The sequence below is a fragment of the Schistocerca gregaria genome, chromosome 2 (assembly GCF_023897955.1).
Source record: "Schistocerca gregaria isolate iqSchGreg1 chromosome 2, iqSchGreg1.2, whole genome shotgun sequence".
NCBI classification, from domain to species: domain Eukaryota; kingdom Metazoa; phylum Arthropoda; class Insecta; order Orthoptera; family Acrididae; genus Schistocerca; species Schistocerca gregaria.
In genome coordinates, this window is record NC_064921.1 from 975,396,571 (window position 1) to 975,416,911 (window position 20,341).

The 20,341-nt window shown below is 42.5% G+C and overlaps 1 protein-coding gene across 1 annotated transcript in view; it reads right to left on the bottom strand.

Annotated features, from left to right (window-relative positions):
• The window catches only part of LOC126335454 (chaoptin-like), a gene marked incomplete at its 5' end in the record, with an annotated part of 146,613 nt that overhangs the window by 45,679 nt on the left and 80,593 nt on the right, over positions 1 to 20,341 (bottom strand). Inside the window, 2 exons of the mRNA XM_049998745.1 lie at positions 5,586 to 6,396; positions 17,718 to 18,176. Of these exons, the coding sequence (XP_049854702.1) occupies positions 5,586 to 6,396; positions 17,718 to 18,176 (1,270 nt within the window). The remainder of the gene's footprint in view (positions 1 to 5,585; positions 6,397 to 17,717; positions 18,177 to 20,341) is intronic.

Here is a 20,341-nt window from a genome sequence, read left to right on the forward strand (position 1 = left end):
TGGCGCAAGAAGTAACTTCTCTTGGCGTCATTGTTATTGCTTGCACACTTTTCCTGATAAAAAAGGTGAAAATTGAAACCGTCGACCAGAAAGCAATTGAAAAGGTTACCGAATTTCACTCAGTGGTCTCCTAACGTCTCTCACCGGGCACAGTTAACGATTTGTTGTGTTCCCATTGTAATTTTAACGATAAATATTTAACCGCTTTACTTCCATATCAGTAGCGTTTCAAGGACACACAACTGCAGATCGCACAGTCTTCATAATCTACCAGACAAATACCGTCTGGGGCTCTTTAAAATTATAAGTTAATAAATAAACTCTAGATTCCTAATCGGGCGCACCTAATTTTCTGTACATACTTTCGAGCACAATCCAGACGTGTGTCAAATGTTTTTGTAATCTATTTTAAACATTTGACAGTTTCCTTTTTTTAAAAATTTCTTTTTATTCCCTGTGACAACAATGGAGGCACCTGTCACTAGCTTCAGCATTTTATTGGAAACTAGCAGAGAAACCAGGAGTTGCCCAGGTATTTATGTATAGCTGTGCCCAGGACTTTGTACACGTGGAATTCATTTTCACTTAATAAATCTTTGTACACAACATTTGAGGTAGTTTGCTTGAGGACATGAACGACGAGCTTGTTTGTTTCACTAATACGCGAGAGAGCCACGGAGAACTGACCACGCAGAAATCAACTGACACTGAGGTACCGGCCCGCTTCAAGCGGCCACTGACCTTGTACTTTCTTCAATGTTGTAGCATACCTTAGACTCACCGGGTATCGCGTAACTTTCAAGTGAAATGCTGAATTGTTACGAATATGCACGATTCGGCGTATAAAAATACACTCGCATGCACGACTTACCATCAAAATTTCCGCTTCTATGATGTAACGTTGGAGATAAGTACCTTTAAACATCTCTGAGGAGCGAGGTGATGCACAGCGCTCTAGATCTAAGTTAAGTCGCTCCTCGCTGTCTGAAGGAGTTTCCAGACAGCGAATTGAAATCTGCTGTCCCAAGGTTGCTGCAAGTCTCGCCTCACGATATTCATTGCTCTCGTGAGACCACACAGTGCTGTCTTTTAGCCGTTCTGGTATATTCAGGAACTCTCGACTGTTTTCGAGGAATTTTTATTCGTAAAGAAATCGAAAACCAAATGCAATGAGTAGGCACCAAAATCACAAAGCAGACTTAATAAATTAGTTTCTCCAAGCAAAGAACATAAATTAAAGGTGTCGATACGAGCAAAGCAATGTCGGTAAATTTTTGATACACAAAATCCATATACCCTAGCAAAGTAATTTCGCTATTGGTTTGTATTCAAAATAATAAAATTGCGATGTTTAATTCGGTCATTGACGAGAACTTCCGAAAACACATCTGAGTTAAAAATGAGCTAACAGCATCATTTATTGGCTATTTGGTGTATTATGAAACTAACAGCGCCATCTATACGTTCTTTCGTGTTCTGCACCGTAGTGATTGAACATCCGAACTACCAAGTTAGATTTTCGATAAAACTTTGAATTATGATGTCTTTTATTTCCAAGCTCTGATTTTCGCAAAATAAAGCCTGTATATTTCCCGAAGCTATGCTCAAGTGACTTGCGAAAACCCCATGAAAATTATTCTAGGACTTTTGGAGATTAGCGCATTCAAACAGGTAAACAGATAGTCACGACGGTTTTACTGTTTATTAGTAATGAAGGTGTTGTTGTTGTTGTGGTCTTCAGTCCGAAAATTAGCTTTATTCAGCCCCCCATACTAGTCTAACCTGTGCAAGCCTCATTCTATCTGAATAAGTATCAGAACCTACATCTTTCATCATCTGCTTACAGTTTACGTCTCTTGGTCTACCTCTGCGACTTTTATCCCCATTGCTTCTCTCTAATAATAAATTGAGGCTTCCTTGATGCCCCATAATGTGTCCTATTAACCGATCCCTTCTTTTAGTCTAGTTGTGCCATAAATTTCTTTTCTTCCTAATTCCACTCAGTACTTCGTCAGAGGTTACGCGACTACCCGTCTCATCTTCAGCATTCCTTTGTACGACCACATTTCAGAGGCTTCTATTCTCATCTGGTCTGAACTGCCTATCGTCCAAGTTTAAATTCTGTATCAGGCTACTGTCCAGACAAATACCTTAAAAAAACTTTCTAACAATTACACTACTGGCCAATAAAATTGCTACACCACGAAGATGAGGTGCTACAGACGCGAAATTTACCCGACAGGAAGAAGATGCTGAGATATGCAAATGATTAGCTTTTCAGAGCATTCACACAAAGTTGGTGCCTGTGGCGACACCTACAGCGTGCTGACATGAGAAAAGTTTCCAACCGATTTCTCATACACAAAAAGCAGTTGACCGGTGTTGCCTCATGTAGAGGAGGAGATATGCGTACCATCACGTTTCCGACTTTATCATGGTCGGATTGTAGCCTATCGCGATTGCGGTTTATCGTATCGCGAAATTGCTGCTCGCATTGGTCGGGATCCAATGACTGTTAGCAGAATATGGAGTCGGTGGGTTCAGGAGGGTAATACGGAACGCCGTGCTGAATCCCAAAGGCCTCGTATCACTAGCAGTCGAGTTGGCAGGCATCTTATCCGCATTGCTGTAACGGATCGTGCAGCCACGTCTCGATCCCTGAGTCAACAGATGGGGACGATTGCAAGACAACAACCATCTGCACGAACAGTTCGACGACGTTTGCAGCAGCATGGACTATCGGCTCGGAGACCATGGCTGCGTTTACCCTTGACGCTGCATCACAGACTGGAGCGCCTGAGATGGTGTTCTCAACGACGAACCTGGCAAACTATCATTTTTTCGGATGAATCCAGGTTATGTTTACAGCATCATGATGGTCGCATCCGTGGTTGGCGACATCGCGGTGAACGCACATTCCTCATCGCTATACTGGCATATCATCCGGCGTGGTATGAGGTGCCATTGGTTACACGTCTCGGTCACCTCTTGTTCGCATCGACGGCAATTTGAAAAGTGGACGATTCATATCAGATGTGTTACGACCCGTGGCTCTACCCTTCATTAGATCCCTGCGAAACCCAACATTTCTGCAGGATAATGCGCGACCGCATGTTGCAGATCCTGTACGGACCTTTCTGGGTACAGAAAATGTTCGACTACTGCCCTAGCCAGCACATTCTCCAGATTTCTCACCAACTGAAAACGTCTGGTCAATGGTGGCCTAGCAACTGGCTGGTCACAATACGCCAGTCACTACTCTTGATGAACTGTGGTATCGTGTTGAAGCTGCATGGGCAGCTGTACCTGTACAAGCCATCCAAGCTCTGTTTGACTCAATGCCCAGGCGTATCAAGGCCGTTATTACTGTCAGAGGTGGCTGTTGTGGGTACTGATTTTCAGGATCTGTGCACCCAAATTGTGTGAAAATGTAATCATATGTCAGTTTTAGTATATTTTATTTGTCCAATGAATACCTGTTTATCATCTGCATTTCCTCTTGGTGTAGCTATTTTAATGGCCAGTAGAGTAAATTTTTATTCTATGTTAAGAAATTTCTCTTCTTCAGAAACGCTTCCTTGCCATTGTCAGTTGACGTTTAAAATCTTCTTTACTTATGCTGTTATCAGTTGCTCAGATAGCAAAACTTATTCATTATTTTTAGTGTCTCGCTTCCTGATCTAATTTCCTCAGCATCACTTGACTTAATTCGACTACATATACTGCAACACTGTATCAGTTCCTTCTCAACCATTACTCCCCTTTCACGACCCTCGACTCCTACAAATGGTTTTTGATTGATGTTCAATTTTTCAGTGGTCTTTACCTCCCTCTGTTTTACCTGTACTACCTTCAATATTTCAAAGACAATATTCCAGTCTACAATGTCAAAAGATTTCTCTAATCTACAGATGCTACAAACATAGGTTTGCCTGTCCTTAACCTATCTTTTGCCGTGTTCCTACATTTCTCCAGAATCCAAACCGATCTTCTATAAGGTCGACTTTTACCAGATTCTCCATTCTTGTGTAAAGAATTCGTGGTAGTATTTTACAGCCAAGGCTTATTAAACTCACAGTTCTGTAAAATTCACACCTGTTAGTCCCTGCTTTCTTTGGAACATGAATTATTACACTGTTCTGGAAGTCTGACCGTACTTTGCCTATCTGGTACATCTTGCACTCCACATGCAATAGTTTTGTCACGGCTGGATCTCTCAAGGTTATCAGTAGTTCCGACGGAATGTCGTCTATCCCAGGGTCCTTATATTGACTCATGTCTTTCAGTGTGCAGACAAATTTTTTTCACTGTGTTATATTTTCCATCTCATCTCCACCTGCGTCCTCTTCCCTTTCCATAATACTGTCTGTAAATATTCCTCCCATGTTTGAGGTTTCTGCTTTGCTTAGCACTGCTCCGTATCTGCTCTTGATATTCATACAGATTTTTCTCTTTCAATGAAAGAAGTCTTTAATTTTTCTCAAGCCGGGATATATCTTTCCCACAGTGAAATATTATTTAAATCCTTACATTTGTCCATTCGCGATTTCTGTTTAGCCATTTTGCAATTCCCTTTCGCCTGCTATATTTGCTGTATTTTTTTATGTTTTCTTCTTCCATTAGTTAAGTTCAGTATCTCTTGTTCTATCTCAGGATTTCTACTAAGCTTTGTCACTTAACGTATCTGCTCGTCTACTGCCTTCACTATTTCGTCTGTCAAAACAATCCATTCATCTTATACTGCACTGATTTCCCCTGTTCTACTCAATATTTGCCCAATGCTCCCTCTGAAACTCTCAACAAGGAAAAACGTTCCCAGGTACCATTCCTTAGTTTCCTACCTTTTTGCAATTTCCTCAGTTTGAAGGTACAGTTCATAACCGATAAAATGCGGTGACAGTCCACATCTTCCCCTGGAAATGGGTTACAGTTTAAAACCTGCTTCCAGAAACTTTGTCTGACCTTTATGTAATCAACATGAAACCTTCTGGTGTGTCCAGGTCTCTTCCAAGTGTACAACATTCCTTCATGATTCTTAACCCAAGTGTTAGTGATGATTAAATTATGTTCTGTGCAACTTTTTGCCAGGCAGCTCCCTCTTTCGTCCACCTCGCCCCCCAATCCCCATGAATTATTATTTTTCTTTGTCTTTCTTTTCGATCTCCTTTGTCTTTTCCTTTTCCTGTAGTGCCCATGTAGAAGAAGATAGAACATGACCCAGGTTACCGAGCAAGGTGGTGCAGTGGTTAGACACTGTACTCGCATTCGGGAGGATGACGGTTCAATCCCGCGTCCGGCCATCTTGATTTTGGTTTTCCGTGCTTTCCCTAAATCGCTCCACGCAAATTCCGGGATGGTTCCTTTCAAAGGGGACGGCCGACTTCCTTCCCCGTCCTTCCCTAATCCGATGAGACCGATGACCTCGCTGTCTGGTCTCCTTCCCCGAAACAACCAACCATGACCCAGGTTGAACCTTGGAAGATTTCCTTCACTGATAGTGAAAGGCATGAGTCCGAATTGGGACACAGCACCCAGTTTCAACTTATCACAAGCTTTTAAAATCTATGCTAATAAGTGTTACTTACCTTCTGATGAAAAAATCCAGGAGGTATATATGTTAGACGATTAGACTCTAGGTTTAGGTACTGCAACTTGGTTAGCGTGTAGAGGTCAGTCTCCTGCACAGTTCTCAGTTCGTTATTGTCCAACGCGAGCCAAGAAAGCGCCTTGAGCGGTTTCAAGAAATCCGCTGGAAAGTCCTCCCTGTCTAGCCCGAAACTCATCTCCAGACTCTCAAGGCTGTCGGCGAGGTCGGTGAGCGCGTCGGGGTGGACGTGGCCCAGCTTGTTGAAGGACAGGCTGAGCTCCCGCAGGTGCGGCGCGTGCACGAACGTGAACTCGGACAGGCTGGCGATCCGGTTGTTGCGTAGCAGCAGGGTGTCCAGGGAGCCCGCCCAGCCCTCCAGGTCGCTGGGGCGCACCTCGTCGATGCGGTTGTAGCCGACGTTGAGGTGCAGCAGGTGCAGGCAGTTCTGCAGCGCCGAGCTCGGGATCCGCGTCAGCTGGTTGTCCTCCAGCGACAGCACCCGCAGCGTGCTGCAGAAGGAGTCGAACGCGTCGTCGGCCACGTCGGACACGTTGTTGGACGGCAGGTAGAGGTACTTGAGGCGCTTGAGCTGCGACAGCGCCCGGGGCACCTCGTCCAGCTGGTTGTGCTCCAGGTCGAGCGCCTCCAGCGTGTGGCCCACGCCCACGAAGGCGCGCGGGTCCACGCTGCGGCTGCGCAGCCGGTTCATGGACAGGTAGATGCGGACGGCGTTCGTGCCGCGGAACACCTGAGCTGGAAGCCCCGTGAGGTAGTTGTAGTCCAGATGCAGGTCTCGGACTTGTAACGACCTGACATAAGAGCAACGAGAAGTGCAGTAGTTGGGCATGGCGGCAGCTCTTTAGCCTCCAACAACTCAGTTAGGAATTTACACAAATTAAAAATGTAGTATGGCAAAACGAACTGTGTTATCGATAGGTTAGATTAATTAAAGAGAGAAATTGTGCTGTGCAGAGTTGGATTCAAGTACTACATATACTCTAAACAAGGAAAACGTAAGTGCACAGAGTATGCCATTTACGATTATGGACAAATGATGTTTTAATGAACGAAACGGTCCAGATCATGTTTTATGTAACTTTTATGACATGTTTCTGCCGAATTAGGACATCTTGTGAAGTAACACTAAAATTCCTGTGTCATTTGGTTGTAATCATACACACAAGCTAGTGATAGTGGTGGTAACGCTTCCGCATTTTAATCTTATACCAGAAGATGACCTGATTCGGCCGAAACCTGTCATACCAGTTAAATACAATGTGATATTGAATGTATTATTCAATAAAAAAACAAAATCACTGACTTCTTCTGTGACAAAATGCCGCTTTTCTACGTAATAAATGTATAATTGGGCATTAATGTCTGTGATGTTTTGAAAAATAGAAAGAAATACAAACTTTACGAAATTTTCACGTTTTATTGCAAAGAGTGTGTGTGTGTGTGTTTGAGGTTTACACACACACTCTTTGCAATAAAACGTGAAATGTATTTTAAGGCCAGCAAGGGAATTTGCAGATTTGGTTTTAAAATGTGCCAGAATATAAGAATCGTCACATGCACCAAAGAAACTGTTAACTTTTTCGGAAACTATATTAAATTTTTAAGAAAAAATTAAGCAGCACATTAAAGTAACATGTGGTTCATTCAGATGAATCACGGACCCATATACATTACACATTACAGTGACAGCATTGTCAAACAAAAGTGGCGGTAATATTTAGTTGCTCTCTTATGCAAGACTTGAAGGTAACGCGGATAAAATGTAGGGAACGCAAGATTATTTACAACCTGTACGGAAATCAGACTGTTACAGAGGTAGGAGGACATTAAAGGGAAGTCATAGTTGAGAATGAAGTGAGGCAGGGATATTCAATCTGTACATTGAGCAACAGGTCAAGTGGTAAACGAAACTGGGAAGAAACTGGGAAAAGGAACTTACGTTCATGGAGAAGGAAGAAAAACATGAATGTTTGCCTATGAAATAATTATATTGGCAAAGAATTTTGAAGAACAGTTGAACGGAATGGGCAGTGTTTTGAAAAGAAATCGTAAGATTAACAACAACGAAAGTAAAACAAGGGTAATGGGGGGCGAGTGTGTTAAAATCGTTGATGATGAGGGAATTAGGCAATGAGAAAGCAAAGGTGTGGATGTGTTTTGCTATTTGGCACTAAAGTAACTGATGATAGTCAAAGTAGAGAGGATATAAAACTCAGACTGGCAGTGGCAGGGAAAGCACTTAAGGAAAAGAGGGATTTGTTAACATGTAATACAAATTTAAGTATTATGAAGTCTTTTCTGATCGTGTTCGTCTGGAGTGTAGCCTACAGCTTTTGAAACGTGGTGTTACTAAAGAATGTTGGAAATTACATTGATAGATCAAATAAAGAGTAATAAGGCACCGAACCACATTGTGAAGAAAAAGAAATGTATAACAGTATTTGACTAAAGGAAATATCGATTGATAAGACACATGCTAAGGCATTAAGGAAATGTCAGTTTGGTAATGGAAGAAAGTGTGGAGTATAAGAATTGAACAGGGCTATCGAGGCCCGAATATAGTAAGGAGGTTCAAACAAATGTAGGTTGCAGGAGTTGTGAGGAGATGAAGAGATGACGAGGCTTGCACAAAGCGACTAGCGTGGAAAGCTGTATCATAATAGTCTTCTGGCTGAAGGTCAAAACAGCAACAATGTGCAGGACAAAGGCATGTACTACCGCAGGTGACAGTGCTCCTACTGTGAGACTATTGGAGACTTCCCTATTACAGCCTTCCCTCCCCGTATCTCATCCTAAACACGACAGAGCTAACATATGAGCCAAGCCTTCAGTTGTCTTTATCAGTCACTCTTGTTGATGCATGCACTATCAATCATTACATTAGATTCGTGTCACGTTACCTAATCACTTATACAGGATTTTTCAGGTGTTTTTTTTATGTAATTGCTGGATACTAAGTGAAAGGGGATACAAATTTATGCAGATAAAACTTAAAAAGTGTAACTATTTCCACTGAGCTATAAACATAATGTATTCAGTTATCTTTTAGACAGAAGTACAGCAACAAATTAAATTAAAAAAAAATTGTTCTCTGTTAGCTGAAGTATTCAAATCAAATCAGAGTAAAATTATTTATTTTTTTTTAGAGTTAGAAACAGTCAAAGTTGTATGGGTGGATGCAACAAAACTGGTTGTGTTGATGTGGATTTTATTGTGGTGGAATGTTGGTTTACTTGAAGTACTCAACGCGTAACTCAGTATGTCCTCTAAATGACTTGAGTTCTAAATTTAAAGTAACAAGCTTCCTCAACGATATCATCTGGGGTCGTTAATTTATTCCACGTCAATATCCGTGGCAGACTGAATCGCCTTTGTTTGTGCATTCCGACCTGCCCTGTATAAGAAAGTGTTACGACGCATTCTACGATCCAAGCGAATATCACATCAAACAGCGCATCCAGTCAGCTAACGCCGTCGTGACACCAGCCGTTTTATGTATCGTCCGTAGATCGTTTAGAGGGTATACTAAGTTGCGCATTAAATTAACAGCGTACAAGTTTTAACGGATCACTTAAATCAACATCCAAGTGAAAATGAAAATACAATATCTAGAATAAACTCTCAGGGAAATTTCTTTGCAAAGTACATTAAATGATTCTTGTCTAGTGCCATATAACTGTCACTGATACGTTAATTATCATTTAGCAATCCAAGTTAAACAGGTTGTTATATACAGGAAATATGATTCATTTTACTAATACAGAAAATTAAAGTTGAGCTATGTGGTAGAGTGGTGTGTTCGAATTCATTCAAGAAAAGACAGAAACACAGAGGAGAGTGAGATACAGAGAAACAGAATACCTATCTATATACTGATTGCACACTTATTTCTAGCAACCGATAATGTTAGTACAATTAAGTGTGACATCAGTTTCTGTAAATAGATGGATTTTGTAACATTTGGCACGCTTCCTTTCTGTCATCTGCAACGAACACCACGACAATACTATAGGAGTCACCATACGATAGGTAACCGAAAAACAGCTTGGTCATACACAACATGGCAAGGTATCGTCTTTCCGCAGCGACTGCTATCGCTGCGTCACCCTGCCGGCAGTAGCAGTTTGCGGACATGACCTGACTGTCTCGATAGCAGACAATTTGATAAAAGCACATATAAGTGATATCTATCCGGCATGCTTGCTTCTTAATAAAAAAAATATGTCACTCTTGGTTTCATAATTTATATATATCTTTACGAAACAAATTTCATTAAAAAATCAGTTGCTGGCTGGTGGAAAGTCGTTACCGTATTAGCGCTGCGAAATGATACTAACAAACGACGATGATGGGTGAGTGATATCAATAAAGAAGGGAAATTTTTTGGGAAAATGCCGCTTTTGTGTTAAAACCAACAAAACGTCAACCTATAGAGTCCCGCCATAACATCTTCCTTCCGAAGAAAATGTTCGTTGCCGCACCCTCAGTGGGTAATGTGATAGAGACAGTCTTTGGGGCTCTGGATAGGCTGTTATATTTGATGTTGGTCGTGGCGGTACAACGATCAACTCTGAAGTGTATTGTACAATCCACAGAAAATTGTAGAAGTGAGTTCAGCGTGTACTTCACCACAAAAGTTTAAACCAGCATCTCCTTCTCCAGAACAACACGAAGCCTCACACAAATTTGTGCTCTCGAGAGGAGCTCACAAAACTTCAGTTGAATGCTCCTTCTCAACCATGCTACAGACCGGTCTCGAACCAAACGACTTCCATCTGTTTGGCACAATGAAGAATGCACTTTTTGGGAAGCATGGGACGATATTGATGCAGCAAAACCTTGGGTCCGATGTCGACCATACAGGCATACAGGTGTGCAAAGAGGCCCTCCAAGCAAGGTGGCGTACTGCCGTCACGTTGAATGGAGAGATGTTGACAAATATTGTTCGTAACCAAAAGCGTGTGGAATACTACGGTGTATTAGAATTCTGAGTGCCACATGCTTTCAGAAAAAAATTTGTTGCCTTAGTTACTGAAAAACCCTCGTAAGATCTATTTATGCCGTACGTTAAACTTACAATGATGGCGTTTTTATATACGTTTCTGTATATACGACACATCTTTTTTCTGTCTCTCATAAAGTATGCCTGTAGGTTGACTGGAAATGTTAAAACGTCGAAATTAGCAAATAGAACATAAATTTGAAAATTGCACAGCCCATAACGGACCAAGTTTTCATTTGAAAAACTCATTTCTGGCATCATCGTATATGTAACTTGCGAAATCACCACGTTAGGAAGACGCGAGCTCAAACAGCTGCCTAGTTATATTTGTCCTTACCGTGCTGCTGTCCTCACTTTAACAGAGACCATGTACACTGTCAAACGCTTTTTACAGGTCGACAAATGTAATAATAGTATCCTGATTTTTCCTCATTTTAACAACCATTATCTGTTGCCTCTGTGTTATCTTGACCTTTCCTAAAGCAAAACCTAGTCAACTAACAGATTCTCAACTCCGTTTTATATTCATGTGTGTATTATTCTTGTTAGCAACTTTCATGCTTGAACTTTTAAGCTGATTGTGCGGTAATTCTCGCACTTGTTGGCACTTTCCGTCTTTGTAACTCTGTGAATGATATTTTTCCGAAACTGCGATGGTGTATTACCAGTCTCATACATTCTACACACCAAGGTGAATAGTCGTTTTGTTGCCACTTCCCCCAATGATTTTAGAAACTCAAATGCAACGTTATCTATACCTTCTGGCTTATTTGATATCACGTCTCCCAAAGCTCTTTTAAATTGTGACTCTTCCACTGGATCCCGTATTCTTCCCTATCGACTCCTGTTTGTACGTCTACCACGTGATCAGGTAAGTCCATCCCCTCATAAAGGCCTTCAATGTACCCTTTCTACCTATCCGCTCTCTCCTCTGCATTTGACAGTGGGAGTCCCATTGCTTTGTTAATTATACTACCCTTTCTTTTTATTGAAACGCAGACTGTTTTCACTTTCCTATGTGCTGATTAAGTCCCCGCGACGATAGTTTCTTTTCGATGTTTGCACATTTTTCCCGCAGCCATTTCGATTTGGCAGCCCTGCGCTTTGTGTCTATTTTATTCCTAAGGAAACTATATTGCTGTATTCCTGTCTTTCCTTGAACGTTTTTGTTCTTTTTTCTTTCGTCAATCAGTTAAAATATTTTTTCTGTTACCTGAGGTTTCTTCGGAATTCCTTCCTTGTACGTATGTTTTTCTATGCAATATGTATCCGCGCTTTTTAAACATGTACACTTCTCTCACATATAACTGCCTACTCTGGTATAGCTTATCCAAGAATCCAAATCCTCAACGAAATTCAAACGCGTCTCACCATCGGTGCAAAATGAATACTTCAGTTATTCGACGAAAGAAGGAAGTACAAAAATATTCAGAGACATTTAGCAATACAGAAACACAAGTGACTCAGGAATGAAATAAACAGGAAGCGCAGGGAGCTAAGGCGAAGTAGCTGCATGAGCAACTTTAAGAAATCGACAAAGTAATGATTGTTGGAAGGAGTGGCACGGCATATACAAAAGTCGAGACAACTATAGATGACGTTAAAAGCGAGGGCCGTAAAATTAGGAGTTCAATGGAAATTCCACATTTAATTGCTAACGAGAGAGCGGATAGGTGGAAAGAGTCGTTAAACGACTCTATAAAGTGACCTTGGGTGGGGGTCGGTGGGAGAGAACTTATCTGAGGTAACAGAAGAAGGAACAGGAGTCGAAAGTGAAGAGATAGGGAATCCATTACTAGAGTTAGAATTTAAAAGAATTGGGACGACTTACAGTCAAATAAGTCTGAACGTATGGATATCATTTCGTCGGAATTTCCAAACTCATTGGGGTAGGTGGCAACTAAACGACTGTTCACGTTGGTGTATAGAATGGTGTATAGAATGAAACTGGCGATAAACCATCAGACTTTCGGAAGAACATCATCCACACAATTCCGAAACTAGAATAGGCTGACAAGTGCGACAGTCAACATGACGGCTCATATATCAAAGTTTCTGACAAAAATGATATACAGAAAAATTGAAAAGTAAATCGAAAATCTGTTAGATGACAGTCAATTTGTGTTCAGAAAAGGTAAAGGTACAGTGAGAAGTAGCAGAAATGAGAACACCGAGGAACTTAACATCAAAATTAAGGATCACCAAGTACAATAAGTTAAGGAATTCTGCTACCTAGGCAGCAAAATAAGCCACGATGGAAGCTATCAGTTGACAAAGAGGGAATTTCTGGCCAAGAATATCAAACACGGGCGTTAATTAGAGGAAGAAATTTCTGAGAATACTTTTTGAGGATTGCATTGCATGGTAGTGAAACATGGCCTCTGGGAAAACCAGAATAAAAGAGAATGGAAGCATATGAGACTCGGTGTCACAAAAGAATGGTTAAAAATTAGCTGCACTAATAAGGTAAGAATTGATGAGGGTCTTCGCAGACTCGCCGAGGTAAAGAATATATCGAATACCTGGACATTAAGAAGATACAGATTGACAGGGAATCGGTGAGACACCAGGAAATAACCTCTATGGTACAAGGGAGAGCTCTCTAATAATTGTGACATAACGAAATAAATCTTGGGTGAACAGTCTGGTATGGGTGTGCATAGGACACAATATCTTGGCAATCGACCACATTACCATCATCAGGTGTGCTGATGTACCAGACAACGTTTACTCATGTCAGATAGTCTTATACTGTGCCACAATGGAAATTATGTACATTTCTCACCAATTTTTATAATTATGATACTATCTTAATGAAATGTTTGTTTGATTATGTATATAAACCTTGTGCTTCATTTTTGTGTTTTTTTGGGTTTTTGGTAACTTTTGCAGTGTTACTTGAAACTGTCCCTAAGGCCAAAATTGCAATCGAAATAATAAATATTTCATACAATCAATGGCGACTATGATGTCTTTTAAGAAACTTAATTTTCCAATTCATATGAAAGATTGGCTTTATTTTGTACTGTGCATATCATCTTCACCTGCCCTCCTAGATGAACACCACTCTATTTTTTTTCTTTATTGTGATTTCTTTCCCCTGCCCCATATGGGCAGGGGAGGACTGTCAGCGGCACAATCCACTGCTCTTCAGCCGAGTGAGATGACAACTAAGACAAGAATAAAATGTTACATATATAAGCTGATAAAAAAGGGGAACATAAAACAAAGTACGGGGAGATAATGGAGGTAAATATACACTGACATGGAGACGTTCATGGAAGGACAACTAAAAAAGTCATCATAAAGTTAAAAACACAATTGGCGATTCTTAAAACACAAAGAAGAGACTTAATGCACATTCAGAGGTTAAAAGGCAGCCACAGTATTAATAAAAACTCCAGAACAACACACTTAAAACACCCTAGGAGCACGCACTGTGAAGAATAAAAATGCCAAGTGGGACCTACCGAGGGAGAGGTCGGAGAGGATGGAAAAGAAGTGGAGAGCAAGGGGCAGCAGTGGAGGCGGCGGGATGAAGAGAGAAGGGGCGTAAGCGGGTACACTAAGAGGCAGGGGGCTGGTGGGGCCGGAGATGGAAGGCAAGGCTGGAGGGAGTGCAGGGATACTGAAAGGGAGCACAAGAGAGGGAGGGGGAGTAGGAGGGGAAAGCCGCTCAGGAGAAGGGAGGGGGAGGAGAGGGAGCCCTGAGGAGGAGGCACGAAGATGGGGTTACAGTTGGTAGGAAGGGTAGATGTCAGGACGAAGCTCATCATCTGGGAGAGGTAGATGGTGGAAGTTGTGGTGCCACCGCCAGCCACCACACTTGCTAGGTGGTAGCCTTTAAATCGGCCGCGGTCCGTTAGTATACGTTGGACCCGCGTGTCGCCACTATCAGTGATTGCAGACCGAGCGCCGCCACACGGCAGGTCTAGTCTAGACAGACTCCCTAGCACTCGCCCCAGTTGTACAGCCGACTTTGCTACCGATAGTTCACTGTCTACATACGCTCTCATTTGCAGAGACGACAGTTTAGCATAACCTTCAGCTACGTCTTTTGGTTCGACCTAGCAAGGCGCTATATTCAGTAACTATGAATGTATTCTGAACAGATGATATTGTGAATCATGTACCGTCAAGACCGACGTTCATCATTAATGGATTAAAGTTAAATATCCAACTAATTACGTCCGCTTTCTGAATTCCAATTCCTTGTCATGCTCTAGACCTCACGTCAGTATAGTTCTTCGCTACTGACGCCAGCCTGCGTGAGCTAAACCGCGTGCATTTCAGCCTCCTCTTGTAACACGGTGTTGGCTCTTCTGCCAGCTACAACAGAAGCTGCGTTGGGAAAGGAGGCGGAGGGTGTGGAGATGGAGAGAGGGTGGGACACATCGGTAAAGGCGCCGCAACGGGGTGGGGGTGGAGAGGGAGGGGAGACACCAGTGGGTGAGGGGGATCACGGCGGCGGTCACTATATAGTGTGCGGATGTGCTCAAGGAAAAAGAGAAGGTCACACCACTCTAGCACAGGCAGATCTTAATAATAGAGGAGAATTATTTTTGTTGTTGTTTTGGTAACAAACAAGTAATTATAGCATGTAAGCTTTCACGGCCAACGTCTTCATTAATTAAAACTTCCGGGCTGAATTGCCGTGGTCCATATATAAAACTTGTTCTCCTTTCTGACGTTTCGTTGCCGGCTGCGGACAACATCTTCTGAGGTGAGTCGGCGACTGGCTGCTAGGAGCTGGTGGTTCCACTTATATAGAGCGCTTAGATGGCGCCACCACTCGTCACGTGATTTCGACATTAAAATTATCTCTGGCTAGTGCCATCTCTCTCGATTACAGGGAATCGATTGTAACGTCGTTGGTATCAAGTCGAACGCCATATCTTGTCTAGTTTTAATCCTTCTCCTTTTCTATTCTTTCTACCCCAGATTTGTATAAAATTCCGTGTAGCTGTGGCATGATTTACACTGGAACAACTAAAAGGAATGTTAATACCCGCCTAACGGAACACAAAAGGAACTGTAGATTGGGACAGATTGACAAATCAGCTGTAGCGGAACACGTTTTCAAAGACGGTGATCACGAAATAAAATTTAGTGAGACAAACGTGATAGCTAGGATCTCACATTATTACACTCGCATGTATAGAGAAGCTATAGAGATCTATGAGCACGGAAATAATTTTAATAGAAAAGAAGAAGGATTAAAACTAGACAAGATATGGCGTTCGACTTTATACCAACGACGTGACAATAGATTACCTGTAATCGATAGAGATAGCACTAGCCAGAGATAGTTTTAAAGTCCAAAGCACGTGACGAGTGGTGGCGCCATCTAAGCGCTCTATGTACGTGAAACCACCAGCGCCTAGCACCAAGTCGCCGACTCACCTTCTCTAAATCCTCGCACAAACGAAAAAATGGCTGACATCGATATAAGTGTCCAAGGAATAGAAAAGCAACTGGAATCACTCAACAGATGAAAGTCCACTGGACCTGACGGGATACCAATTCGATTCTACACAGAGTACGCGAAAGAACGTGCCCCCCCCCCCCCCCTTCTAACAGAGCCGTGTACCGCAAGTCTCTAGAGGAACGGAAGGTTCCAAATGATTGGAAAAGAGCACAGGTAGTCCCAGTCAAGAAGGGTCGTCGAGCAGATGCGCAAAACTATAGACCTATGTCTCTGACGTCGATCTGTTGTAGAATTTTAGAACCTGTTTTTTGCTCCCGTATCATGTCGTTTTTGGAAACCTAGAATCTACTCTGTAGGAATCAACATGGATTCCGGAAACAGCGATCGTGTGAGACGCAACTCGCTTTATTTGCTCATGAGACCCAGAAAATATTAGATACAGGCTCCCAGGTAGATGCTATTTACGTTGACTTCCGGAAGGCGTTCGATATAGTTCTGCACTGTCGCCTGATAAACAGAGTAAGAGCCTATGGAATATCAGACCAGCTGTGTGGCTGGATTGAAGAGTTTTTAGCAAACAGAACACAGCATGTTGCTGTCAATGGAGACACGTCTACAGACGTTAAAGTGACCTCTGGCGTGCCACAGGTGAGTGATACGGGACCATTGCTTTTCACAATATATATAAATGACCTAGTATATAGTGTCGGAAGTTCCATGCGGCTTTTCGCCGGTGATTCTGTAGTATAAAGAGAGGTTGCAGCATTAAAGGATTGTAGCGGGGTGCAGGAGGATCTGCAGCGGATAGGCACTTGGTGCAGGGAGTGGCAACTGACACGTAACACAGACAAATGTAATGTATTGCGAAGACATAGAAAGAAGGATCTTTTACTGTATGATTATATGATAGCGGAACAAACAGTGGTAGCAGTTACTTCTGTAAAATATCTGAGAGTATGTGTGCGGAACGATTTGAAGTGGAATGATCATATACAATTAACAGTTGGTAAGTTGGTAAGATCATTGGTAGAGTCCTTAGAAAATGTAGTCCATCAACAAAGGAGGTGGCTTACAAAACACCCGTTAGACCTATACTTGAGTGTTGCTCATCAGTGTGGGATCCGTACCAGATCGGGTTGACGGAGGAGATAGAGAAGATCCAAAGAAGAGTGGCGCATTTCGTCACAGGGTTATTTGGTAAGCGTGATAGCCTTACGGAGATGTTTAACAAACTCAAGTGGCAGACTCTGCAAGAGAGGCGTTCTGCATCGCGGTGTAGCTTGCTCGCCCGGTTTCGAGAGGGTGCGTTTCTCGATGAGGTAACGAATATATTGCTTACCCCTACTTATACCTCCCGAGGAGGTCACGAATGTAAAATTGAGAGATTCGAGCGCGCACGCAGGGTTTCAGACAGTCGTTCTTCCCGCGAAACATATGCGACTGGAACAGAAAAAGGGAGGTGATGACAATGGCACGTAAAGTGCCCTCCGCCACACACCGTTGGGTGGCTTGCGGAGTATATGTGTAGATGTAGATGTAGATGTGGAAGATGTCGCCCGCAGCCGGCAACGAAAAGTCAGGAAGGAGAAGAAGTTTTATACATGGACCACGGCAATTCAGGCCGAAAGTTTTAATTAATGATACACAAGTGATTACTGCGCAGGTGCGGCTGGCGCCCTCACCCGTTGAACAGCGTCTCCGGGATGGCGTGTATGCCGTTGTCGCCGAGGTCAAGCTGCTCGAGGCGGTGGCGGCGCGGCCGCAGCGCCACGGCTGGCAGGTCGGCGATGTAGTTGTCGCGCAGGTAGAGCCACGAGAGCGCGGGCAGCGAGTCGACGGCGGCCGCGGGGAACGCCGACAGCAGGTTGTGCGACGCGCTCAGCGTCTGCAGCGACGGCGGCAGCGCGCCCGCCTCCAGCGAGCGCAGCCGGTTCGAGTCCACGTTCAGCCACGTCAGCTTGCTGCAGTCGCGCAGCGAGGAGACCGCGCCGCCGCCGTTGATGCCGTTCCCGTTGATCCCGTTAGCCGCGTACTTCACCGGCAGTTCGGCGAGTTCGTTCTCGCCGAGGAACAAGTTGGTGAGGTTTTCGCAGACGCGTACCCAGTCCGATCCGGGCCCGTCTAGCGACGCGATCTGATTGCTGCAACGATAACATCAGCAAGCGTTTCGCATGCGATAAGAAAACTGTTTGTCTGCCATGTTGCTGTTTCTAAGATAAACTGTGTTTACATCTACATAAGGCCTTGTCACAGTAGATTAGGAATTACAGTATTTAATGGCCTGCCGTGATGTAGTGTGGTAGCTTAAGGAAGAAAATGGCGTTAAAACTTCCTGGCAGATTAAAACTGTGTGCCGGACCGTGAGTCGAACTCGGGACCTTCGCCTTTCGAGGGCAAGTGCTGTAGTTCTGCAAGATTCGCATGAGTGCTTCTTTAAAGTTTGGAAGGTAGGAGATGAGATAGTGGCAGAAGTAAACAGGTGAGAACGGGGTGTGAGTCGTGCTTGGTTAGCTCAGATGGTAGAGCACTTGCCCGCAAAAAGGCAAAGGTCCCGAGTTCGAGTTTCCGTCCAGCACACAGTTTTCGTCTGCCAGGAAGTTTGATATCAGTGCACACTCCGCTGCAGAGTGAACATCTTATTCTAAAAATGGTGCTGCTTGCGCAGAAGATCATTTTAGTCCGAAAATTCTGATAAAGCGAGACACAATCCCGAAAAATAAAACAACCCAGTCTAAATATTAATGTAAAAATTTGCATCCAGTGCCATGAAGAAAGAAACTGCAAAATACCTGAACAATTTTTTTTTATCTACTTGGCTACCGATTGCACGAAAAGAGAAAGATTCGTTATCAATGAAGATAGAAGCATATGGCCACATTTTTCAAACGGTATTTACAGAAAACAAAAATTGGCTAATACGATGAAATAAAAGTCTAGGATTTCGAGTAAAGAAATTGAACCATGATGAAAAAATAAAAACCATGTTAAAAACTGTAGGTTCTGTGAATCTTAAGTTGTAAAAATGATAAGAAATAATATTAGTTTTGTATGTCTCTCCTAGTGACTGAAGGTTTGTCGGACTTTGGCCCTTCACCTTTGTAATAAATGAAACAAATTTGAAACAAATGTGCTCTCGGTCACAATTTTTTAGTCTCATTAACCATGTTTCAACATTTCTGAGAGTGTCTTCGTCAGAATTTAGACATTTTTAGTGGTCTTTAACATAATTACGAAATTATCATCATCGTTTAAGACTGATTATGCCTTTCAGCGTTCAGTCTGGAACATAGCCCCCTTAATTTATCGGAAGAAAAAAAATTATATAAAAAAGTGGAAGTACTGGCTAACAATACAAGACAGAGACAGTACTAACATGTCACCTTGCAACCTGTGGGTGTACAGGTACGAGCAGCCCTTAGAGGCTCCCCTCCACATATTCATTTTAAACATTTTCTGACTAAAGCCCTTCTCACCTGTTATTTATTTTATACGTTGCACGTAAGTATTGTCTCTGGTTTGTATTGTTAGTCAGTATTTAAAGTTTTTACATAAAAAGTTGTTTTCTTCCCATAAATTTGTAATTATGTTATTGACCACCTTAAATTTCTAAATTCTGATGAAGGCACTCTTATAAGTTTCGAAACCTTGTTAATAAGACTAAAAAATTCTGACCGAGGGCTCTTTTGTTTCAATTTTAATTTATAAACGGTGTCTGAACCCAGCAGCCTTGTTCAAAACTTTGCAATAAATGAAACTCTTCCAGCCGTCCTTTCGATGTTACTTATTATACAGCAGTCAATTTCTGTGACTCAGTACACCCTCTTCAGGCCTTAAGTGACAATGAGGTGTGAACTCGAATGGTATACACTATTTCATTAGTGGCCAACATGTATGAAGTGAATTCCGCAGACTACAGCAACGGCGATGGTGTGTCTGCATCAGTTAACCACCAACATCGCGGTTACCGTAGTCTACATAATCCAGTTCATAGACATTGGCCACTGATAGGATTGTATATACGATTAGTGTTCACCTTCTCACAGTCATTTAAGTCCTGAAGATGGTGTACTGAGTCACCGAAACTTGTTGCTATGTAATAAATAACATCAAAAGGACGGCTGCAGATGTTTCATTTTATTACATAATATTTCCTGGCTTGATGCAATGTAAAAACAGGAAATATGAAGCGGAAATTCATTTTAATATGCGCACTGCCTGCCAAAAATAATGAATCACTCACCAGACATGATTAGGCATCAGTGTCACTTGTCAACAAGGGACCTCAGATCGATTCCGTATTCCTAGA